Below are 26,263 nucleotides of genomic sequence, written 5' to 3'. Positions count from 1 at the left end.
AAGGACCTGTGGGTAATATCCCAAAGGTGATGAGAGGAGGTGACCTGGTGTATTCAGATCCTTGCCTTCAAAACCTGATGAACCGACAGGTTCAACGGAAAGTGAAGGAACGGGGCAATACCCAACCTCATGAACTCTTCAGCAAAGTGTACTGTTTTGTCAGCAGTAGAGTAAACCTTCCTGATTGTCTATTGAAGCCATCATCATCAACAAAGTCACTCAGGGAGGGGATGGTGAAGGAATCGAATCTGGCTTCAGGGACCGATGGATTCTGATTCCTCGCTCTGAAGTTCGGACAGTCGAGCGTAACTGATTCTAACCGATTCCCGTCCACTATTAGGTCATAAGATAGACCATGTAGTTCACCAACTCTTCACCAATGCCAAGGCAACAGAAGGACTGTCTTCAGGGTAAGATCCCTGTCTGAGTACTCTCGAAGGGGGTCGTATGGGGCCCTGGTCAGGCTGCGCAACACGAGATTCACGTCCCACTCAGGAGGTCTTACCCTGGGGGGGACTAAGACCTCTCGAAGCTCTTATGAGTAATGGTATCTTGAAAGAAGACGAGATATAAATACCCTTCAGTTTCAAGACTAGGGCCAGTGCAGCTCAGTAGTCTTTACACCAACCACAGAAGACAGCCCACTTTCCTTGGTATACTGCAGAGGGCCATCTGAGGCATCCTGCCATCTCTGTCTGCTTTGAAGAGAAATAGTCTCGCTCGCAAGAGATGGTGGATATCCTCCAGCTGTGAAGACACAGGAACGACATGGTACAGTTTGGCCTGTGGCTGGCACAGCACGTTCTGCCATGGGGGAATCTCTCTCAGTGTCTTATAGAGAAGAGCCAGAAGATCAGGATATCAAACGGCCTGAGGCCCTTTGAGTGCCACCAAAATCATCCAAGATTCGGGGTGATCAGTGCCCTGCCGATCACTGCTCGAATCAGGTAGAACGAGGGAAAAGCATAAACTTCGAGGATGTCCCACGGATGTTGGAACAAGTCCTCTGCAGCTGCCCATGGGTCCGGAATAGGTCTTTAGCTTTCTGTTGAACTGGGTGGCGAGCAAGTATATGACTGGATGACCCCGAAGGCTGAACAACCTTTCCGACATATCTTGGTAAAGAGACCACTCGGTCCTTACCACCTGATTCTGATGGCTGAGCTTGTCTGCCATTACATTCCTCTTGCCTGGAATGTATCTGGCAGACAGCTCCATCGAGAGTGCTGTAGCCCACTCGTGCACCTGCCCTGTTAATTGATGAAGCTTGAGAGAGGCGAGTCTCTATTGCTTGTTGATGTGTGCCACTACTGCAGTCTCGTTGATCATGAACGCCACAGTGTGCCCTATCACACATTCCCGAAACTCTTGGAGAACAAGGAAGGCTGCCTTGAGTTTCAGAACATTGATGTGAAGGTGCTTGTCGTGAAGTTCCCGCACCCCTGCAATCCGCAACTCCTCCTCCAGGTGTGTGCTCCATCCTTGGTTGATGCATCCGATTCTTCAGACGAGAGATGATCTATCACGACCAGCCAGAGCTGAGCAGGCTGTTCCTGTCGAGACAGGAACCACCACAATGCCTCCCTGAACATGCTGGTACCAGAGTTCCAGGGGAAGTCTTGTCTATCAGCATGCCCAGATACTACGTCCTCTGCTTGGGCTCGAAATCGGACTTCTCAGGATCTCTCAGATCCTGAAAAACTTGAGAAGTCGATTCCTGTCCTGTATCAAATGCGAACAGAAGCCTGCCAGGACCAGCCAATCATCGAGATACCTCAAAGGACGTATCCCGTGCGAATGGGCCCAAGATGAGAACATGCTGAACACTTTCGTGAACAACTAGGGAGTGGTTGAGAGTCTGAAACAGTGTGTTCTGAATTGGTACTGTCTCTGCAAGGACGATGTGGAGGAACTTGCGGGAGGATTTGTGGATCTGGAAATATGCATCTTTCAAGTCCACTGTCAGCATGAAGTCATTCTCCCTACTGATAGAGGCAAACATTGTTCATGTTGTTTCCATCTTGAACAGAGTCTGGCTAAGAATCGGTTCAGGGGAGAAAGGTCTATGATCGATCTTCATCCCCCCAAATGTCTTCCCTACGAGAAAGATCCGGCTGTAGAATCCTGGGGACCAGTCCGACCAGGCTTCTACAGCATCTTGCTCAGCATCTTCTATACTTCTAGCGTAGCCTGAGGAAGTAGAGGGAATAGGAGAGGAGGATGAGCGTGGGTCTTGGAGAGCATGATTGGCTTGGTAAGGCGCTTTCCCGAGGTACATGTAGAGGTTCTTGCCTTGCTGTAGCAATGCCAATGCCAGCAGCTTGGCAAGGAATTGCATCATCCTCACAACACATCCCAGCTCTCTTTGAGGCTGAAACCTCGAGTGAAGAGGGTCATACAGGGGACCTCCTCTTGTAGAGATGAAACAATCTTGGTCTTGACAGGTAGGTCTGAGCCATGACTTCGCCCCTGCTCTTGCCCCATGCCACTACCATGTCAAGTAGACTCTCCCCTTCATTGACTGTGGATGTATGTCCTCCTTAGGTGGTTGCACATTTAGAAGCTCGCGAACGAGACTCAGACATAGTCCCTGTCCCTCGAGCATAGCGCCCTTGGGAGCAGAAGCTGGAGAACGAACCTTGGTTCAAGCTCCAGAGGCCTTCAAGACCTTGGTCCTTAGAGACAGTCTTGGTTCCCACTTCTGAAGAAGCGGGAGAGCCAGCAAGGGATTTTCCCTGTGCTTGGCTATTGTAGCATCTACCTGTCCTCTGTTTAAAGAGGTGGAACCCAGCAGGGATCCGTTCGTAAAAACCAGTACAAACTTCGGGCAAAGGGATCTAGTAACTCTAGAGAGGACAGCGTCTCGTCTCTTGAGAATTAGGTTTGCCCCCAGGGTAGCTGTCTGGTGCCTGGTAGGAAAGCCCTACCTCCAGACTGGCACAGTCTCCTGAAAGCTGTCTTCCCCTGGGACTATGGCTCCGAAGGTAGCAGCATGTCTAGACACTGTGAGGGATCACAAGTCTAGCCAGAGACTGCCTGAATAGCTGCCATTGCAGTAGCCTCTATGTGTTGCTGATTCCTGTTGAGATTCTCTTGCTCGTCAGGTGTTGCAGCAACAGACCAGGACTGAGGTAAACCGGGTCCATGTTTACCTGGTTGTCAGTAGAGGCTTCTCCGAGGGTGTGTGCTAGCAGGGCTGGTACTGGTAGCAGGACTGTAGCAGCGCTGGTGGGAGCCATGCTTCTGCTAGCAGCAGCGTGGCTCCCAGTCTGCTAGATCGTGCACCAACCTTATGCTTCTGGCAGGTAGAGGAGGAAGTAGCAGCTTGTAATAATGATTGGACTTAAGTCAATTCTCTTCTCCAGAGTGGAGGCAACAGGTCATGATGATGATGACGAAGACAGCTTCCACAGTAGAGTTGTCAGGGCTCCCCAAAGGGCAGCAGACGACTCATCCCGTCCAGGAGCTGGTACATGGGCAGGTCCAGGGATGGGAGCAGGGGCAGGTGCAGGTACAGATGCAGAACAAGCAGGATTGTCTGGAGACCTCAGGACATGAGCTAGCAAGTGATAGGCGATACATTTGTCAGGTGATGAGACCAGACCAGGTGTGCTGCTGGCAACTCTACTGAGGTGTAACAGCAAGCCTGGAATGATAGCCATTCCCAAAGAAGTCCGCATTAGTTCTACTAAGTTTGACATCTCACCTGCGGAAGTAAAACATTCAGATATTAATATAGGGGGTCCCCCCCTCATTCCAAAGTATACCTACGAAGCAAGGGGAGGCCCCTAAAGGGCAATCACCAGGTCTGGAACCACAGGCCCCCCAACCCCCATCTTCCCATTTCAACTCATCAAAAGGGGCAGAAGACGACAAAGCCTCTCCCAGTGTGGTGGGAGGTATCTTACCCCCTCAGTTAGTCTTTCTAAAGGATTTCCTCCTCCCGGCAAACTTCCCCTTTCTAATATCTTTGCTCCTCCCGGCAAACTTCCCCAACTGTGTCATAGACCAAACGGAACACTCCGTACACAAAATAATTTGTTACGTTCACGCCCCCGACATGATGGGCAAAGGGCGTGAAGATTGATCTTTCGAGGCGTGGAAATTGCTGCATCTCCTACTCTCTAAGATCCTGGGGCAGCGCCCAGGGGCAGGGGACACAGGCTGTTGCAATTCATGGGTTTGCATAATTCAGTATATCACAAACACATTATCACAACAATAATCATAACTTATAAAGTAATAACAAAGAAACATCTCACTGGGTTTGAAAGAAAACAGCAGTAAACAGTCGGACAGAGAGCGGTGGAGAACGTGTCTATCCACACAGACAGCCGAAAGCAAATTGGAATGTTTACGTCTGGTCAGAGGGACTGCCAATGACCAGATTGATAGTTAACTACCGAATCGCCTTGTTAAAGAATTCAGCGGCCGTGTCCAGGATACGCCTTAAGTAATTCCTATAGTAAAGGACTGAGGGCTTGTATATCGTGTAGGAACATATATTATACAATTTAATCTTCTCTGAGAACTGAATATTCATGCAGCGCAGTATTAGTGTTGAGCAAAACTTGGCCTAAATAAGGCCCAAGCCTGGCTCAACTTAATAAGTGGATTACTGGAGGTCTAATGCGCAGACCCCATATTTTTTTTAAAATTCTCCACTTAATACAAAGGGTAACACCCAGCGTCGCGGAATGCGTTCACATACGCGCACAGACGTGAGCATTTGTCTTCAACAAACAATGTGTATTACCTAAGGTACTTCATTACACACCACAAATTAATAGTTACTTCCAAAAACGAAATTCATATGCAACATTCTCAATAGACTAAAATTAAAGGCCTAAAAGAAATCTTTTCTTATGCTGGTGAAGACAAAAACTTCTGTCCGTTAAGCAAAGCGCCATATCACCAGCTCAACCATTTACCCTTACATTTGTCAGCCTCAGGAGGAGTACACAGCTGGCTCATAATATTCCAATGCGACACTGCGAGTTCCTCTAGGTTATCAACTAAAGAAGAGAAGGGGAAAGGGCAGGGACAAAGGGAAAAAGGAAGCATAGAATGTATGTTGCCACTAGAAAGGTTAGAGAGGAAAAAGGGAAAATGATTCAGTGTTGTTTGTTAAAGGTAGACAATAACTCCAGTGTTTTGTGCCCCGAAATGAAGAAAAGAGCATACATGCTGCCTTTCTACACAGTACTGAACTGGCAAGAAAAGGACTTAGATATTCAACGTTTACAGCAGTACTTTGAGAATTATCTCATCCATTTGAATTCTAAAGACAAATAAGTACAGGACTCACAGAGAAGATGGATAATATTTGAGCATCCCAAATCCTATTCAACATTCTTGACTAAGAGAGCCTACTACTTTACTTTGTCTAATCTCAATCTATAGAGTAATTCAAATCTGAGACAGTGAACTGTCATCAACACTCTACAAAGACAAAGAACCAACAGGCAGGTCAAGAAATGAGTTCAATTTCCCCTACAATGTGACTAGTGTTACTTCTACCAAAATGTATCCACGGGGAAGAGCAGAAATGTGAGGATGCTGTGGCAAAAAGAGAGGAGAGAGAGGGTGATGCTCGGGGCAACTGACTTGACAAGTGATCAAGAGAGGGGACGAAGGCTTAAGCAGGTTGGGCTTAATTCAACTCTGCACACGGCACATACCTTAGCTTCATCTAATCTTCCAAGGGCCTTCAGCAGATTGCCAAGGTCACTCCTTACACAGTATAAATCCTGGGAATAAAGAAAATTCCTATAAATAAAAGAATGAGAGAAAATTCCTATAAATAAAAGAGAATGATTAGGTATGTACATTTCAAAAATAAGGATAACACAAATTTTCACAGAAGACAATTCAACCATGAAAGATTTGCAACTTGGCCATCAAACTCTGATATTATTAAACAGCATCCCTTCTTTTGCTTTCAATAGATCTCCCATGTGTACACGTTTTTATTAACCCTCTTACGCCGGAGCGGTCACTAAAAAATTGTCTCCCGTATGCTGGAGGGGTTTCAGAGTGAGCGCGGAAGCGGAAAAAATATATTTTTCAAAGAATCACAGCGCGCTTAGTTTTAAAGATTCAGAGTTCATTTTTGGCTCCTTTTTTTGTCATTACCTGAAGTTTAGTATGCAACCATCAGAAATGAAAAAAAATATCATTATCATATATAAATAATGCGATATATGATAGCGCAAAAACAAAATTTCATATATAATTGTATTCAAATCACACTGTGCGCAAAGCGGTTAAAGGTAACAAGTTACTTTTTTCTCGTTGTAATGTACACTAAATTGCGATCATTTTGGTATATAACACATTGTAAAACGATAAAAGCAACACAAAGAAATTATCATCACAAAATAATGCATGAATTCGTAACGCGCGGACAAATATTTTTTTCAAAAATTCACCATAAATGTAAATATTGTCCTAGAGACTTCCAATTTCTTTCAAAATGCAGAAAAATGATTGAATATTACTATACTGTAAGAGTATTAGCTTACAATTGCAGTTTTCGACCATATCTGACGAGTTAAAGTTGACCAAATGTCGAATTTTTTTATATATATATATTTTTATATGCAATTTTTTCGGAAATAAGAAAAGCTACAACCTTCAAATATTTTTCCTTTTATTCTACATGAAATTGCGCACATTTTCATATATAAAACTCTATGAAATGATATTGTTAGAATACAATAAAGTTTTGTACATACTTACCCGGCAGATATATACTTAGCTTATGTCTCTGACGTCCGACAGAAATTCGAATTTCGAGGCACACGCTGCAGGTAGGTCAGGTGATCTACCCTCCTGCCGCTGGGTGGCAGGAATAGGAACCATTCCCGTTCTAGAACCAGATTTTCTCTTCCACCTGTCTCCTGAGGGGAGGCTGGGTGGGCCATTCATCGTATATATCTGCCGGGTAAGTATGTACAAAACTTTATTGTATTCTAACAATATCATTTTTGTACATGCAACTTCCCCGGCAGATATATACTTAGCTGATTGACACCCTTGGTGGTGGGTAAGAGACAACTATTTACTGAATAGACAGGTAAACAACATATGTTGTAGGTAATAAAAAAAATAAAACCTTGGTTCCTACTTGTTCAGGCGGAAGATTCCATGGCTAATGCCTAGGAATCTGCTTCGACTCAAGAGCCTCAGCGAGGATGTGACCTATGGCTAAGAGTTCTTGTGGGTCTGTCAATGGGGTCTTATCCATTTACTCGACAGAGCCTCTTACATGACAATATGCCCATGCATAGTGGCATAATTAAGGAGCACAACACCGATCCCGATCACCTGATCCTAACACGAGGGTTAGTGCTTAAGTTGAAAAGACTTATCCCCAAACTCCTTTCAAACAACCCAAAGAAAAAACACGACGTTAAATAAAATTTAACTCACTAGTTAAGGATCAGTATCGGCTCCCTATCCCAGCAATGTATCCGCAGACACGTATCAACCAAGAGAGAAGGATCTCTCGTAGGTTATCTTGACATCCTTCGGATATGGGAAGTCAACACAGAGTTGCATCTCCCGTATGTGACAGCTAATGTGTCCTTATGACATATTGTTAAGGAAAGAACAAGAATTCAGAAAAGTTTGCACTTCATGCGCTTTTAATTCTCAGCTGTTTGAAGGAATCATCAATGCACTTGTCAAGTGCTTAGGAGATCACATTGTCTCAAAGAAGGCCAGGGCATTCTTTGATATAGATCTCTTCTGGGTGAAGCCTGGAGCCTGGCTAGCGCTTCGTGCCTGGCAGGCGCCTAGCGCCTGTCTAGCGCCTCGCGCCTGGCTGGAGCCTTGCGCCTGAATGGCGCCTAGAGCCTGGCTGGAGCCTCGTGCCTGGATGGCGCCTCGCGCCTGGCTGGCGCCTGATTGGCTCCTCCCTCCTGGCTAGCGCCTCGCGCCTGGCTGGCGCCTTGCGCCTGGAGCTTGGCAGAAGACTTCATGATTACTGTCTATGAGTCTGCATGCCTCAAGAGTTTCAGCGAGGTAGGGACCTATGACTGACAAACCCTTCTGGATCATGTCAATGGGGGCTAGCCCGCTTACACGACAGAGCCTTCTCGGATCGTGCCAATGGGGGCTGACCCACTTACATGGCAGAGCCTTACCTGTATCATATCAATGGGGACTAGCCCTCTTACATGACAGAGTTTTAGGTGGTTTTCTCTTTACTGGAAGGAGCCTTGCGCCTGGATGGATCCTCAATCCTGACTGGAGCCTAGCCTTGAAGGAGCCTGGCACCTGGATGGCGCCTGGCTGGCTTCTAGAGCCTGGCTGGCGCCTCGCGCCTGGCTTGGCTCCTCCACACTTGCTGGAGCTTCGAGCTTGGAAGAGTCTCTAGGCTGTCTGGCGATGTCCACATCGGACACTCTTATATCTGTCCGATTTGTTCGCCTCTGGCGCATTTACGCCAGGTTGGAGGCCCGCTCCTTCTCAGTATCCGACCATGACAGAGTTCCTTGGAACTGTCCGCCTCTGGCGTTTTTCGCCTGTATTGGCATTTGGCGCCTGGCTGGCGCTACATTGTCCGAGAGTCCTGAACAACCACATAGTCTATCAGGAGACTGGAGAAGGGTGGAAGAAATTCTTCCCCTTTGATCTTTTGGCCCCTGGCAAGGGGAGGTGATTGTAGTCAGCTACAATCCAGTAGACGACAGGATATCTAACAATACGAGAGAGAAGAGTCTTCCTCCGAGGAGGATCCTTCGTGAATACTTCCTTTGCTAACGAGATCCCTTCTTACATGTTGATGAGGTTCCTCGTTGCAGGATCTTCCCTATCCTTGCCCGAAGGAAGGGAAGGAGTCTGGAAGTCGAAGGAGACTCCGAGCTGAAATTGGGCGGAACCCTGATTTCTAGCTCTTATTGTATCCTTCTGAATACCTTCTGGGAAGCATTTTGAGCCCTCATCGCACCCCAAAGACTCTGTAGGCAAACGTTTAAACCATCTCTTCTTCTGTAGATGAAAAAGTTAAGTACCCTGCCTGGGCAACGAAACTTCTATCTGAAATCGTTGCGTCAGGAATAGAGGGTTTTAGTTCTTTTGCCAGACATACTATGCTGGCAATAACCCATTGCTGAGTCTCCATTGAATCTGATGCGAGATTCCAATGCACAAAAAATTCACTTGTCTTCTTGGTCGTTTAGGGCTAAGAGAAACAAAGAATTCCTTCATAAACTTTCTCAAAGAAGTTTGATGAGGAGCAGTTCCATTTTGTCGGAACACGGAATCTGTGGCCACAAAAAGATCCCATTCGAAGTACATGATATCCTGCTCTTTGTCGTATTGCGGTATCGTATAAGATCCCGAAGATCTTAATCTTCTGTTATCTCTAATTCCCCTTGTAGAGACAGAGTATAGCCTTTTACTGCGTTCTTTGATAGCAGATATATACCTAGGTGATTCTTCCCTCTGAAAGTGAAGAAAGAACCTCGCTATGTGGTTCACAGAGGTATCGGAAGAGGACAGTTTCCTCATTCCATCTAGCACGATCTGCAGCAATTCTATGTCTTAGCCATGACTATTGTCATTTACCTTGAAAAATCCTCTCATTCATGTCCACTTCTGGTCAGTCTGCACGCGGAAAGACTCAGAGTGGAGAGGTTTTTCAGGTCTATTTATAATAGATTCTGATAGAATATCCAGATACTCTTGGAAAAGCCTTACGAAACATGCTGTGAGAAGAACGTGACTTCTGTGAATCCAACCTCTCTAAGGCCAAAATGAGGCATTCATCCTCTCTTCCTTTGACGCCCATTTATCTTAATATCTGTTAAGAATTTATAACTAGGGGAAAAAAGACTAAAGTTTATTCCCCTTCTTTAAATTAAAGATGTCGTATATTGCTACCTCTCTTGGTTCGAGGAAAAGGAAGCAGTCTATAGGAAGCCTGTTCGTCTTCTACCTTGCGAAGAGATCTATGAAGAAGACTTTCCGCAGGTTCTCAAAACTCTTTTCAATAAATGTTAGACATACGTTAACAGTTATTATCTTCGATCGAGAAGGTTCTCACGGACATGCAAAATCTTGCATCGAACCTTTAAGGATCGTTACGTTCCGTGTCTGTTCCCAAATAGGTTCTCTTTTGTTAACGCGAACAGGGGCGAAAAAAGAGATTCTCGATGCTCTTTGCGATATGAGAGAGTCGTGGAATTGGCCTAAGTGATTAAAATAAATCATTTCATCATTCCTTGTAAGCGACCCCTTTCCGATTAAATGGGGAACGTAATCAGGAACGAATCTTGCCGTTACCGAGCCTCCGAGAGGCTACTGGTTTGTTTGTTTGTTTGTATGGTGTTTTTACGTGACTTCCGAACCACGTCGAGAGTGAACTTTTATCACCAGAAATCCACATCTCTCACTCCTCAATGGAATGGCCAAGAATCGAATCCGCGACCACCGAGGTGAGAAGCAAACACCAAACCAACCACTACCGGACTCTTAGGTTAATAACTCGCTAAAACGAGAAAATATCTTGGATGGTGCTTCTGGCGCATTTGCCGCCAGGCTGGCGCTTCTGGCGCAATTTTGCGCCAGGCTGGGCCCTTTCCTTCTAGTTCTTTTTAAGGTTTATGTGCCAGAACATCTGTGCCCTTATGGTACTCGACATCCTTCACATGTTAATTCCGTTCTTAGTAGGAAAAAACTTTTATATACGTAGTATAGTCCATTCAGGGAAACAACTTCTGCCACTAAGAGAATGTTTCCCATCCGACTCACCCATCTTCTCTTGAGCAATATCCGATTCTAAAAAGGTTGTGTGCGTTTCTCGAAAGGATGAGAGAATTATATTATATCGTGCTCTGCCGTATTAGAATCCTTTAAAATACTGTCACATTGTGGTAAACAGCATTAATCTAGGAAACCTTTGTATGGATACTAGGAATTCTGTAGTTAACCTCGGTATGTGCATAAGACTTGACCATACCGTAGTCTTAAAGTGAATTCTCTTCTATTACATTCATCTTCTCACTAAGCATGTACTCTAATAAGCCATGCTTTCGTAAGCATGAGAGCATCATATAATATAGAGTTCGTCTGCGTTAGAATCCTTTAATAATGTTACCTACGGTAAACAGCATTGAAATGTTGTAATATCCTTCTTATTGAAAGCTTCTTAACAAAAGGCAGACAATATTTTATTTATGTTTGCTTAACTATCCCCTCAATCCGAGGCTAAAACCGCGATTGTAGGGGAGACACGGTTAGTTATTCCATCCCGCAGGAGAGAGACATGTAACCAACCAGTCATGACCGACACCTATATGTTACTGCGTTGGTCTCTAAGGCGCGATAGCAGTCTCCGTCTGGCCTTACTCTTCCAGAGTTGCCAGCTACTCCATTAAATAAAGGAATCTTATAAAATTATAATCGAACTTCAGGAAGTTCTTATTCATGCATATTTAAGCGAAACAAGACTTCGATAAATCTAGAAGCTAAGTAGGTGTTGTCTTAACAATCCCTTTAAGCGTAGTCCTTCCTAGGAAATTCCTGGAAGGATACTGGTAATTGAGTTGCTCTGCAAAGAAGTAACTACGGTATGTGTGATTTGCCGTATCGTATTCTCATACAGCAGATACTCTACTACCTTCTTTCCCTGCCGAGGCAGATAGAGAAAGGAAAAATTTTTACTGTCTTCGTTCTTTTCGTTAATAGAATGATAGAAAGAGTATATATATCTCCTTAAGGAAGGAAGTTAATCCAGGAACTTTTTAAATGTTCGTGATTTCCTCATAAATCGCGGAAGAGACAGAATTCCTGTTCATCTGTAGGGTTTACGGAAGGAAGTAGATATTTCCTATCCGCCATCATACCCAAACGTCGATGAGATTCTTATAAGAAGAGCATGAATGAAGGAGAGAGTCCGCATTGAGAGGAACTGCCAAACACAGGAGTCTCCTGAATAATGAAAAAATGGCTTCTCTTAGTATCAGAATCCTTCTGACAAACGCGATGGCCGCCTGTGCGACATCTTGCACCTTTGCCAGGGGAAAGTTGCTCAAGTTAAAAACTCAAAGAGGAGCCTCGCGACTGACCTCTCTCTCATAAGAAGATTTGGAATATTCTGGCGCCTGGCTCCTTGCGCCTGGAATGTTCCGCACACTAGAAAGGAGACTCGCTCCTGGAACGTTCGCTTGCGTGGAAGGTCCCGTGCGCCCTGATAGTTCCGAGTGCCTACTAGACCCCTTTTAGAAAGAGCCTCTTGCCCGGAAACGTTCAATGGAAGGATCGTTCTGATTGCCACTGTACTATAAGGCTCCTTGCTCTAGCCGTCTGTTTTTCTGGCGCAATTTGCGCCAGGCTGGCGCTTCGTCTCTTTGAAGGCGCCTTGCGCCAAGAAAAATTTTCTAGAACGCGGCTCGCGTTTGGTTGTAGGAACGCGGCTCGCGCTAGTCTGTTTTCTGGAACGCGGCTCGCTGCTGGCTGTTGGAACGTGGCTCACGCTAGCTTGCTGGAACGCGGCTTCCTAAGTTCCTGGCTGGCTCTTGCTCAGTGTTCTCTTAGTTTTCAGAGAACGCGCTAGATCATCAAAACATATACATTCTTCGTCTTTTCGGATGTAAGATGAAGAGACGCACTTTTTTAAGGATGCCTTTTCAATGGCTATCCTTGGCAGTCTGGGACGCTCTACAGAACCTGCCGAGGGGACGCCTGACCGGTGGGGATTCTCTGAAACTTCCTTACGGCTTTCGACATTCCTTCTCCCCTGGGCTTGGGAGCTTGAAAGAGGTCTAGGCCTGGGAGCGAGACAGAGCCGATCAGACGCACCCTCCACTGCAATGGGGAACACTAGTAATCACTTCTTACCTTTCAATAGCTCGCATTTTGAGCCACAATCCTTGTCTTCAAATTGCAATTATGAATTTGAAGTTTCTGCAAAGTAAGAAGGTGATGAGGATGCAACACTACTAGTACTGTTAATACTCTAATTGCTCGTTAGTACGAGTTTCCAAAAAACTTTTAAAATGACAATTTGTCCAAAATTGCATTTTTCCTAACTATACAAACCTGAGGTCCTTTTACAATAGGAAGGTACTAGCGGCAGCTGGATAGGTCGTAAGCTTTCGAACAAGGGGTTCGGTAGTTAACTGCTTGTCCGACAGGCGCGCGCGCGCGACTGGGAGGTAAACAAATCACTTTTGCTTTTGGCCCAAGCAAAAACTGCAGAGTGAGGGGTGGCATGAGGTGGTACTATGTGTAAAAGGACCTCAGGTTGTATAGTTAGGAAAAATGCAATTTTGGACAAATTGTCATTTGTTCCGACACGGCATACAAACCTTCTTCGGTCCTTTTACAATAGGAAGACTCACTTCTTGGTGGGAGGAATCTGAGTCTTTTGTGAACAGACTGGTGTTCGCCCAACCTTGGAAGCCTCCCTGGTCGTAAGAGCGAGGGAGGAGGGATCCAGCCTCTGTCCATTGATCGGGGTGTGCCCACCCGCAGGATCAATGGTCAGACCTCTGGACCAAGTACTAAGAGAGGCAAGCGTATCTCTTCGTACCAGCAAACAAGAACAAGTTTCTATTTGCAAGAGGCAACATAAAGTTATGGTTTGTCTCTTGTTGGCATCCACTTCCCCCCCCTTGTAGGAGGAAGTGGTGGATATTCGCTCCCATCCCTAGTGAAAAAGAAAGGGATAGGATGGGGCTCTGTCGAGTAGCTCACCGGCATCTCGTCCTTATCCCAGCAAGGTGATGACCGTATCCCTCTACCACAGGTAGAAAGGGGAGAAAAAAGATAGGAAGAGAAGCCAGTCACTCTCTCATTCACTTATCTATTCTTACAGTCACACCAGGACTCGATGCTGTTCAGCCTGCTAGGGTCTGGGTTAGCTACACAACGTGTTGAGCAGCCACCACGGGTCCCAAGGAAAACGATCCAAGGACCTGTGGGCAATATCCAAAAGGTAGAAGGAGGTGCCAGTGGTCTGGTTGTACCAGACCCCTGCCTTCAGTACCTGCGCCACGGAGAAGTTCTTGTGTAACTCGAGGGAGTGTACTTCTAGGTCATCTTGGTGCTGACGAAGAGTCTTCAACACTCAGCCTGGGATGTCGAGTTTCTTCAGAAAGCGCGGTCGCGCTTTCACAGGACAAAGCAGCATCTCCTTCGCATCGAAGGCGGTGAAGTCCATTAGGGAGGGGATTGTGAAGGACTCTAACCGATCGTCAGGAACCGAAGGGTTCAGAGTCTTCGCTACGAATTCGGTACGAAATCGAGCGTCACGAATCCCCATCCCCTGGATGCTTGACTTCGTAGGAAAAGTCATGCAATTACTTCAGAGGAAAAGAAGGGAATGGTCGTATGACCTATCCCTCTTCTCGACTTCGGTGATGTCCTGTACCCATACTGGTCTATCCGTCTGCAGCGAAGTTGTTCTTCTCTGGTAGTGGATAGGACACCGACACTCAATGGTGTGGGTGTCGATGGTATGGGGTACTGTGACAAGCCGTTAGGACGAAAGAAAAGACTGTTATGGAACAACCGAACTAAGTCCACAGCGAAGTTCGTAACAGACTTGGGCGCTCTGACAGCCTGCCGACTGACTGCGGTTTGGGTAGGAGGCAAGTTGTCCAAGCACCCGAGCAAGTCACGTGACCTTCGCCTTAAAAGGGTTATGCCAAGAGACTAAACAAATAATTTGTTCGTCACCGATGCCAGAAGGCAAGGTGATGACTCTCTTAAGGCATGTGCCCAACAGGCGAAAGTCAATTGCCTTCTAGAGACCGAGGTCCCTGATGGCAAGATATCTCATAGTATAGTTGATTCTCGGCTAAGGAGAAACAACACTATGTGTCGTTGAAGACGAAGGTGTACAGAAAATGCAACCTACGTCTTCACAGCTGAACCGAGAGAAGGATTCTCAAGATTCTGAACCTGTGCTACAAAGACTGAGAACGCTAACCGCTATTCATTGCTGTCCGTTGAGGATCGTAGTTGCAATAAAAGCGGAGCGATTTTCAGTAATGAAGACAGGGAAATACTGCCTGAAGAACTGCTTCTCATGGGCTGAACATTTGGAATTAGAGCTGTCAGGTTGGAGAGTAGGCGATGTCTTCTGACATATCTGTTAATTCGGGGCGAGCAATGAATAATTGCACACCTACGAATACGAGATATTTTGAAGACAAACTCAAATGTCAGCAAAAAATCATTCGCATTATCGCGGTGCGATGCAGCGGGTGACTAGTACAGACTTCTGTTACCGTGCGGTAAACAGAAAGATGAAAGAGTCCAAGAGATATCTCTGTTGAAAATTCTCGCAATGTCGAAGGCGATGAAATAAAGCGTCACAGCAGTAGATGGTCCTTCATTATTGCGAGAATCCCCGTTAATCAGAGACCTAAGTCCATGATTGTTGGGCAGAGATACGGTTCGGTAGTCAGTCAAACCAGGGGAGAGAGAGACGTAACCGACCGTGCATCTCCGAGACCTAGCTGATACTGAGCCGCTATCAGGCAGTTTCAATACGCAGTAGCTCTCGGTGACTCGTCATCCTGAGTTGCCAGGTAATCCATTATTCCACGAAGGAATGCGTTTCGGCTAGAACCATCGAGCATAAAGAATACGCTCGAGCAATTATATTTAAACGAAACGGATTTCGGTAAATACAAAAGCTGATTTGGTGTTGTCATGACAATACCAAGTATCTAAAATCGAAACTGATAACTGCTGGGAGGTTGCAGGCAACCCCGAGTTGCAGTTCAATTAAGATACAATTCGTCTCGGTCACAAACCGTAGAGTTAACTACGGTATGCGCCTACCCCCCGGACAATTCAACTGTTAAAAGAATCATGTCGCGAGGGTAATATACGTAGTATATTTGTAGGTTCTGTACGACGACCTCCATCCTAAAATTCTTTTCCTCTCGAGGAATGAGAATAAGGATTGGAGATCGACCGCCTTCGTTCTCTAGTCAAGAGAGTGAAGGAGAAGTCTTTCCCAAGGAAAGCTTCAATGGTGAACAAGAATACCGAAGACGATAGTTCAAGCCAAACTGGAAGTTTCCCGTCCGTTCTTCTCTATTCCAGGTTAATCGCCTACTGTGAGATACTCCTCTTTCAGCAGCAGTCTTCTTCCAAATGCAGAAATTACAGGAATTTGAGCATAAGCGAGGTTCCCGATTATCGTGTAACAATTATCGGGGATTCTCGCTCACTTTGGACCGTGGTCTCGCCTAAGTGTTTGGAGATCGTAAAAACTCGAACACTCTGAGTGCGCTAGAAATTCCGTAGAATTCTAAGCACTCTGCGAAACCCCCACCGAATTCGTCAAACGATATCGGCTGGTGGTCCTCTCGATTCCCGTAGAAATCGAGAAAGGGGCAGGATCCCTCCTCAACGACCGGGGCTTACGTCAGGTAGGACCCGAAGGTCCCCCCGGTAGCGCAGCCCCTAACGTGGGATCTTACAGAGAAATCTCTGTAGGATCCCTCCCCTTTCCCTCGTAGCCGTAAGGAGAGAGGGAATGGGGGAGGAATTGGATACTGGCTCGCCTTCCCAGCGGAACTAGCAGTTGGAGAAGAAAAGGAGCAGCCGGCCTCTCAGAGCCTGGGAAAACGTATCGTCAGGAGAAAACGTTTTCCTGAGGAGGGTTACGAACTCATACTGTAGGTAAGGGTCTGCCGCCACTGTAAACGTCGTCTGGGTGGGGCTGATCGACACCTGACAGGAGAGAGCCGATACCGTCCTCCGACTCATTCCAGTCCTCGTCGAGGTCGAAACCTCAGGAGGACCGAAGGGTATTCAAATACGGTGTCCGAAGACACGTAGAAACGCCTCTGTCGCAGTAGAGGAGGTGAAGTAGCTTGTTCGACCGGCCAGAACTGAGAGAGCCTTCTTGTCCGGAGACGAGAGACTACCTGGTTCAACACAGTCGGCAAGCTCCGATCGCGGCAGACCCACCGTCGATTTGGGTTCCCTCTCAGGCCCCAAAACGACTCGAGCCGAGACGTGGCTCTGCTGGTGGGAGCGGCGATCCTTCCCCGAGGTCGTTGTGCTGACGAATCAGTGCCATAACCTCGGCAAAGTTCCTCTGGATCTCGGAAGTCACAGCATCTTGCCAGAGTGGGGACCGTTAAGCCCTTCGAACAAGAGCATATTCCGAGAACCTTCCTCCTAAGAAGGGGGAACAGCGACAGCCCTCTCGGTCTTCTCCATCCACTTGCGCATACGTCCTGGCCGGTCCAAGAACCGTGCCTGGCACGTAGGGCGTCGTGGTGGGATCATGAGGGGCGCACCCCTCACGATCACTCCTCAATACCTCGCTCCTCCCGGTGTAACCCGAGGAGGTTGAAGGTACGGGGGAGGCAGACCTGACGCTCCCTCCTCGCTCGCTGGCGGAGAACCAGCAGGCTGGAGGGCTGCAGGCGAATCGCAACCCTCGGTGGCGATCGAGCTGCAGGCCTGGTCGAACCGTCTCGCTGTGGAGAACGGCTGGACTGAGCACAGCGGCCCCGATCTCGAGTGTCAGAAGAGCTGGTGCTGGTTGCCGTACCCGATCGCTCTCTGTGAGAGCGACGGTCAGGCGACCTGCAGGCTCCACTGTCACAGTGAGACCGGTGCTTGTCCTCACGGCACGTCACGTCGCTGGTTCCAGGCCGTGGCTGGCACCGGCGAACGGGAGGACCTCTTCCCAGCCTAGCCCGTGGCCGGTCGTGGACCGTCACGTCCCCGGTAGCCAGCTGGTCGCCGCGAGAGCGAGAGCTGGTCTGGTGAGAGTCGCGTGAGCGGCTGTCACCAGTCTTCCGCCCCGTGCCGTGAACCTGACGTTGAGCGAGCTCCGAGATCTGGTTCCTGGCTGCACGGTCGCTGGTAGGCGACCGTACACTCGGTACCTCCCGCGAACGAGAGGCCGAGACGGACCCTGATGCAGTGGCAGAACCACTGACACCAGGCGAGGAAGTACCGGTGTTAGCCGGTACCCCTCTGGTCCCCGTAGTCTTCTTCCTTGCGGAAGGAAGAAGAGAAGGGCCCCCGCTCCCGAAGGAGCAGGAGGACCAGCGGAAGGAACCCTCCCGTCCCACCCGAGGTGAGACGGGTCCCGAGAAGCTCCGAGGGAGACTTCTTAGGAGGGAGGAGGCAACCTTCTTCTTCCTCGGCTGTGAAGCCTTAGAAGTCGAAGGGGAAGAGGCGGCAGCCGACGACGATGAAGAAGATGAAGACGACAACGACGACACCTTCCTCCTCTTCTTCGTCAGCTTCCTCAGGACAGACGTAAGATCTGCTATCCAGGGCGGAGCCGGGGCTGCTGTAGCCGAAGCCACAGGGCCCGGACGCACGTACCTGTACAGACAGACCATAGTCTGGGGTAGTACCACCACGAACAGGGACGACGTCAGCAGGTATGGGCATCTCAGGAACAGCAGGCACAGCCAGCACAGCATCGGTAGGGACAGCCAGCGCAGCAACGGCAGGGACAGCCCGCGCAGCAACGGCAGGGACAGCCAGCGCAGCAACTGCATGGACAGTCAGCCCAGAATCGGCAGGTACGGCAGGCAGCACCGGAAACACAGGAAGTGGAGCAGCAGCCAGCAACATCCTGGTACCGGTGGCAGGTCCAGGGGCGAGCTCTAGGGCAGCGGAAGTGTGGTCGCGGCAGCGCGGCAACCACGAGCGGCGGCGGCACGCCCCCCTCTCGGTACGGCGAACGGCACTTCACAGCGGCTGTAGGCAAGACTGTTACTACGTGAGGCGAGTACACCAGGTGAGGAGGGACGTCGTCACCTGGAGCGTGGTCACCACTCCATGGGTGACCGCAGTAGGCCCAGACATAGAACCGCAGCCCCTGGACACCAGCACGCCCTGCAAATGGAAGGACGCCCATACCTCACCAAGGTCCACCCTCGTGGCAGTAGCACCTGCGGAAATAACAGTAGTAGCGATTAGTGGGGGGGAAGTCCCCTCGCGCGGGGGGGTGAGCCCTCTCCGAACGAGTGGAAGACCCCGAATACAATTGTACATCGGGCACCGAGCGCCCTCCCCCGCGCTCGACGGATCGGGCGAGGAGAAGAACGCAGATAACCTCCCCCCCCCCCCCCAAGGGGAAGGGCCATCTGTGGGGAGCTGAGCGGGGGGGGGGGGGGGGGGGAGGGGGGGGGGGGGGGGGGGGGGGGGGGTTTGGTCTCGTTTCCCCAATCCCCGCACAGCACCCATGTACCCAACAATAATAATAAGAGCCCGAGAGCAATCGTGCCCTCGGCCCGAATGCAAGGGCATAAGGATCAATTCCCTGACTGAGCGGAACTTGAACCAAATAAATATTGATGCAATCAATAATAAAAGGAATAAAATGAAAAAGAATCTTGCATTACGATTCACTTCACAATGAATAGGGCTCGGATCGAGCGCATTTTGCGCCCTCGGTACCGAGCGCAAGGTTAAAAGGATCCATTCCCGATTATGAATGGAAACCTTGATCCATGATGAATTGATGCAATCAAAATATATATGAAAATGAAAAAGAATACTGCGCTTGCGATTTCACTTCATACAAATAAAAAGGGGAAGGATTAATTCCCGGGAAATAGCGGAAACATTGATCCAAGTAACCAATGCAATCTCAATAAAATATGAAAATGAAAAAGAACTGCACTTGCGATTTCACTTCATTCAAATAAAAAGGAAAAGGATCAATTTCCGGGTAAGCTCGGAAACTGATCCAAAATGAGTATTGCTACAATCAAAATAAATATATGAAAATGAAAAAGAATACTGTACTTGCGATTCCACTTCCATACAGAATAAGTTTTCGTGCCGAGCGCATTCGCTCGGCAACGAGCTAGGTCATATTAAATGAAAAGAGCACTTACTTACGATTTTTCATCTACACATTTCCAACCAAAAATATACGCTCGGAGCGAGCGCTCTCAGCCCTCGGCACCGAGCATACACAATACGAGGATCATTTCTGGGAAAATGAATTCCCGCACTTACGCCCTTCAGTCCCGGCACTCGGGTAATCGGAGGGCGTGGAGAAACCAAGATCCTTTAATTCACAATTGAATTCAATGGAAATAAATATGAAATGATTGTACTTACAATTCAGTTTCACTAGATAAAAGAAAAAGAAAAACACAATCATGCGAAAGCAACGACGATGAAGCGGGCAGAGCGCGATGATACACGTCCACACGCCAGCAGGCCGAAAGCAAAAGTGATTTGTTTACCTCCCAGTCGCGCGCGCGTGCCTGTCGGACAAGCAGTTAACTACCGAACCCCTTGTTCGAAAGCTTACGACCTATCCAGCTGCCGCTAGTACCTTCCTATTGTAAAGGACCGAAGGTTTGTATGCCGTGTCGGAACAAAGAAACGTATCTAGTTACATGCTTTACTGACTCCCTAAAGTAGGAAGTCAGTATATTTCCTCAATCAATTCTAACACTTATTACACGTATTAATGAATAAATATTAATATTTCCCTTTCTTGCAAACTATGTGAGTGTCTACCGAAAATTTCGGTAGTTACACGTCATATATTCTTCGAAATTTTCGAAGCCAAATTCATTAAAAAGTTAACAAAAGCGTATGCCGAACCAGAGACCCAGTACTTCCCTGCAAAAGACAGCCCAGAAGATCGATGGCGATGAAAAACGAAAATCAAGTCAGGAGGTGGCAACAACATATATTGACACTACCGCGACAGAGAAAATCTGGTTCTAGAACGGGAATGGTTCCTATTCCTGCCACCCAGCGGCAGGGGGGTAGATCACCTGACCTACCTGCAGCGTGTGCCGCGAAATTCGAATTTCTGTCGGACGTCAGAGACATAAGCTAAGTATATATCTGCCGGGGAAGTTGCATGTACAAAAATGCCTAATATGAAACGGAGCAAATATTCCGCTTGCGTAACGATTGTACGCATTTCGGAGATTTATGGCGTAGAATCGGCGCGCGGAGGGAAGGAAAGATTTTTTTTTTTTAAATTCACCATAAATCTAAATATTTTGCTAGAGACTTCGAATTTGTTTCAAGATGAAATGACTGAATATTACTAGACTGTAAGAGTTTTAGCTTACAATTGCGTTTTTCGACCATTTCGGTAGAGTCAAAGTTGACCGAACGTGGTTTTTTTTCTATTTATCATGATTTATATGCAAATATTTCAAAAATGAGAAAAGCTACAACCTTCAATTATTTTTTGTTGTATTCTACATGAAATTGCGCACATTTTCATATATAAAACTTTATGTAACGGCTAATTTAAAATGGTGCAAACATTACCACAATCGCACGTATGATTTTTTCGGAAGAGTTACAGCGTGGACGTAAAGAAAATGCTATTTTTTTCATAAATTCACCATAAATCGAAATATTGTGCTAGAGACTTCCAATTTGTTGCAAAATGAAGGTAAATGCTTTCTAGTTGTATTGTGCATGAAATTGCGCAATTTCCATATATAAAACTTTATATAACGGCTAATTTTAAAATGGTGCAAACATTATCCCAATCGCATGTATGATTTTTTTCGAAAGAGTTACCGCGCGGACGTAAGGAAAAAGTTTTTTTATAAATTCACCATAAATCGAAATATTGTGCTAGAGACTTCCAATTAGTTGCAAAATTAAGGTAAATGATTGAATATTACTAAAATATAAAAGCTTACAATTGTGTTTTTCGACCATTTCGGTAGAGTCAAAGTTGACCGAAGGTTGAAAGTTTGGCAATTATCGTTATTTATATGAAAATATCTCAAAACTGATAAAAGCTACAATCATGAGTATTTTATTGTTGTATTCTACATAAAAATGTGCACATTTTCATATTTAATACTTCATGTAACGGCTAATTTACAATGGTACAAAAATTATGTCAAAGTGACAAAATAATTTCAAAGATGTGTCACAGATACTTTTTAGTGCGGCAAGAAAGAAATTCGCGCTTGCGTAACGATTGTACACAAAACAACACCTTGATCCGTGAACTCCCAGCATCCCCCAAGGCGCGTGATTCAAAAGTTTTAGGCTGGTAGGCCTATAAGTATTTTACCGCGAATTTAAAAAAAAACTTTTGTAAGTAGACGTAAAATACGTCCAGTCGGCACACGGGAGACAAAAAATGTTGACGTAAAATACGTCCAGTCGGCGTAAGAGGGTTAAGTTCCCTAATCTATCTTTATTCATTGCATTACATCTAAGTTTCACAATTTATGCAAAAGGTAAACTCTGCCTTTCATCTAATTGTAAGCCTTTAAAATACACTGGGATTTTGAGCAAGATGCACCCTGTATGATATGCACACTTAGAAAGTACTGTACTAATGGATCTGTTACATATTAAACAGATACAGTTTCCTCTGTTCTAACTCTTAGCTCCTTGAATTTACAATTCAAACTTTATGACTATGAATTTGAGGACTCAATTTTTCACACACTACCTTACAATAGTCATCACAAGGTCAAAAAGTTTTTCCTCTCAAAATGACACATTTCAACTTTCACTGGCAATTAGATCAAAATACTTTACACACTTACAGGGTTATACTGAAGAGCAGATACATAAGCCTGAACAGCTTGTTCCATGTCATTTGCAGCAACCAAAGCCGCAGCCAAGTTGATGTAACCATCGATGAAATCAGGCTTCAAACGAACAGCGTGACGGTAATTCTCGAGAGCTTCCTATACAGTAAATAAAATCAAAAGTCAAAACTGTGTTATTCACTAGGACCTAAGTATTCAAAGATAAATTCCTGTAAATTTTGTTAAAATGGGGAAGTGTCTGAATTTTCGTACTATATAATGCATAGGTGTAACCTTATGGAGTCTACTAGTTTACGAAGAAACAGATTTTCTGAGATTTGGATAAACTATACTGGCCCCATGAATTTTAGAAATTGTATACTGAGTATGTATATACTTTAGTCCAAAACATCCATTCTGTGACAGTTATAATAATAATAATAATAATAATAATAATAATAATAATAATAATAATAATAATAATAATAATAGTACCACCACATAGCAAGCGAATGCCCGACACTTGCACAGAACCAGTAGTGTAAAAAAAAAAAAAAAAAAAAAAAAAAAAAAAGAAGAGGGGCATGATTCAGTGGCAAAAGCCCTCCACTGGAGCCTGTGCAAGAAACATCAGCTACCTTGCAGTAATAAGTGGTACCTGAGGGAGTGAGAAAATGATCAGGCAAAGATCCTCTGGGACTATGGTATCAGAACAGATAGGGTGATACGTGCAAATAGACCAGATGTGACGTTGATTGACAAATTCAAGAAGAAAGTATCACTCATTGATGTCGCAATACCATGGGACATCATAGTTGAAGAGAAAGAGGGAAAAAATGGATAAGTATCAAGATCTGAAAATAGAAATAAGAAGGATACGGGATATGCCCGTGGAAATTGTACCCATAATCATAGGAGCACTAGGCACAATCCCAAGATCCCTGAAAAGGAATCTAGAAAAACTAGACGCTTAAGTAGCTCCAGGACTCATGCAGAAGTGTGTGATCCTAGAAACGGCGCACATAGTAAGAAAAGTGATGGACTCCTAAGGAGGCAGGATGAAACCCGGAACCCCACACTATAAATACCACCCAGTCGAATTGGAGGACTGTGATAAAAAAAAATTAAATAATAATAAAAAACTTTAACCTCTACGTATCCTAAATGCCCTAAATGGATGACATTAATGCAACAAGGACATTGCTCTGACCTTTGACCCACACAAGAAATCTAGGCAATATCATTGACTTGCAAAATACAAATTCACAAGATCTTTAACACTTACAAAAAATTTGAATTATTTTTTTTCTGTTTAAAATTTTTCTTATCAAATCACACAAACTCAAAAACTTTTGTATAAATCTTAATTACATTGGGCGACCATGACACAGAGATCTGCTATGATTTGCAATAAAGGCATACCAAGATAAAGCTTGGGACAATGGGGTGTGGGTTAGTGAAACAGGAACTCATTCCCAATGACTGTTGTAAAGCTTTTGAGAAAATATCTGCACTCCTATTACGATGCCTACCCAATTACCGTAACTATCAAGAAATGTTCTCTCTCTCTCTCCTACCTTTATGGAACTCTTGTTAGCATATGGAGACAGAGAGGAGGGAAGAGGGAGGAAAGGTTACTGTTTGGAAGGGGAATCCCCCTCCAGGACTTCAGGTATCATAAACCTATGTGGGGTTACTTCTTTACATTTTTTTGTGGCACTGTCTAAGGTTACTTCCCCACTTTGTTTTTTACTGAAACTAAGACCAGCTTGAGTCATGGACCCCTGCCAAATAACAAAAATGTCCAGACATTTATTTTCTGATGTCGCTTCAATATCTGCCTGAAATGGTACATTGTCATGAAACATGTTAGAGACAGATTGCAACATCTTTGTTAGGATGATGTCTCAACAAAATTTTTATATTTATCAACTAGCAAAAATTTCTTTAATCACTGAAGTAGGATCAGTATTCCCTCTCTCTTCCTCCTCCGCCTCAGATTCCTCATCTCCCATTTGTCCTCCTCCTCCTCAGATTCCTCATCTGCCATCTACTGCTGTTCCTGCTGAAGGTCCTGCAGCTCCTCAGTGGTTAGCTCTTGCCTGTGGGCATCCACTAGCTCTTCCACTCACATCCAAGACTACAGACTTCCCCAGACACACAAAAAGACTCGACAACAGGCGTAGGGTCGATGGGGTCAGCCTCAAACCCTTCAAAATCCTTCTCTGGCCCCAATTTTCTCCAAGTAGAATTCATTGTCCTGGAAGTCATTCCCTGCCAAGCCTTACCTATAACACTTATGCAATTGAAGATATTGAAGTGATCCTTCCAGAACTCTCTTAAGGTCAATTCAGTGCCTGAGGTCACTTCAGAGCACCTTTGAAACAGTGCCTTTGTGTAGTTTCTTGAAGTTTGAGCTGATTTGCTGGTCCATGGACTGGATGAGAGGAGTGGTATTAGGGGGAAAGAACTTCACGGAGATGAATTTAAATTCATCCAACAATTGATCTTCCAAGCTAGGAGGATAAGCCGGAGCACTGCCCCTTACCAGGAGGCACTTGAGGGGTAACTGATTTTCGTTGAGGTATTCTTTCACACTTGGGCCAAACGCTTCCTTAACCCACTCTAAAATTTGCCTCATAAGCCATGCCTTTTTATTGGCCTTTCATGTCAACAGGGAATTTATTCTTTATCACACTGCTTTTCTTACACACTTGGAGATTTTCAGAGTGATACACCAGTAGGGGGTTCACTTTGAAATCCTCACTGGCATTTCCACAGGCCAAGAGTGTTAGCCTATCCTTCATAGGCTTGTGCCTTAGCAGAACTTTCCACATGTGTGATGTAGGTCCATTTTGGCAGCTTTTTCTAAAACAGGCCTGTCTCATCACAACTGAAGACCTGTTATGGGAAGGATCCTTCAGCCCTAAGATACTCTGAATTCACCAACGAATTCTTTGGCAGCATGTTTATCCGAGCTTGCAGCCTGCCCATGCCGTACGATACCATGGATGCCTGTATGCTTTCTGTATTTTTTAAACCAGCCTCTGCTGGCCTTGAAATCACAAAGAGCATCACTAGTTGTTGGCATTTTCTTACTTAAATCACCATGCAACACCCTAGCATTCTCAAAAATGATCCCCAACCATTTTTTATTGATCCACACCAACAGCAGCTTCTCATCTTTCACTAGTCGCGATAACTGTTTTGATAATGTGACACCTTTCGCAACATCAGCTGCCTAGATTTCGTGTTTCTTTGCTAGGATAGAACTAATCGTAGACACAGATTTATCACACATCCTAGTGAAATCAGCTACAAATGCACCACTTTCATACTTCGCTACAACTTCTTTCTTAAATTCAGTCATGTTCCTGATCTTTTTTACCAAAGGGGTAGCACTTGCAGCTTTTTTTTGGTCCTATGATGGCTACTTGGCAATGAGTTTTTACGGCAAAATTAGCACAAAACACAACACATTCAAAGCCAGAATGGGTCACGAGAGAAGACAGGATGCTTCCTTTGGGCGGTTCATACGGGGCCCAGTCACGTGCTGGGCAATGGATAGTGTGTTTCCGAGTTCACGAAAAACAGAGAACACGTACAATAACAGAGACAAAATTGTCGAAAAAGTATACGAAAACAAAAACGTGAAAAGAGGCACCTACAAAAGCCGATGTATTTTCTCAAAAGCTTTAACAACAATCATCGGGATTAGTTGCTGTTTCTTTAACACCCCTGCCCCATTGTCCCAAGCTTTAACTTGG

General features: G+C 45.7%; 1 protein-coding gene across 4 annotated transcripts in view; it reads right to left on the bottom strand.

Annotated features, from left to right (window-relative positions):
• The window catches only part of LOC135208646 (UDP-N-acetylglucosamine--peptide N-acetylglucosaminyltransferase 110 kDa subunit-like), an 81,345-nt gene that overhangs the window by 33,509 nt on the left and 21,573 nt on the right, over positions 1–26,263 (bottom strand). For all 4 annotated transcript variants that reach the window (XM_064241034.1, XM_064241035.1, XM_064241036.1 and 1 more), the window contains exons 4-5: positions 22,512–22,655; positions 5,682–5,750 (exon numbers count right to left, since the gene is read on the bottom strand). In XM_064241034.1, the coding sequence (XP_064097104.1) occupies positions 5,682–5,750; positions 22,512–22,655 (213 nt within the window). The remainder of the gene's footprint in view (positions 1–5,681; positions 5,751–22,511; positions 22,656–26,263) is intronic.

Source organism: Macrobrachium nipponense, chromosome 35 (assembly GCF_015104395.2).
Source record: "Macrobrachium nipponense isolate FS-2020 chromosome 35, ASM1510439v2, whole genome shotgun sequence".
NCBI lineage: Eukaryota > Metazoa > Arthropoda > Malacostraca > Decapoda > Palaemonidae > Macrobrachium > Macrobrachium nipponense.
Note: the sequence above shows the minus strand (reverse complement) of the source record. Positions and strands in the feature narration are given on the sequence as shown.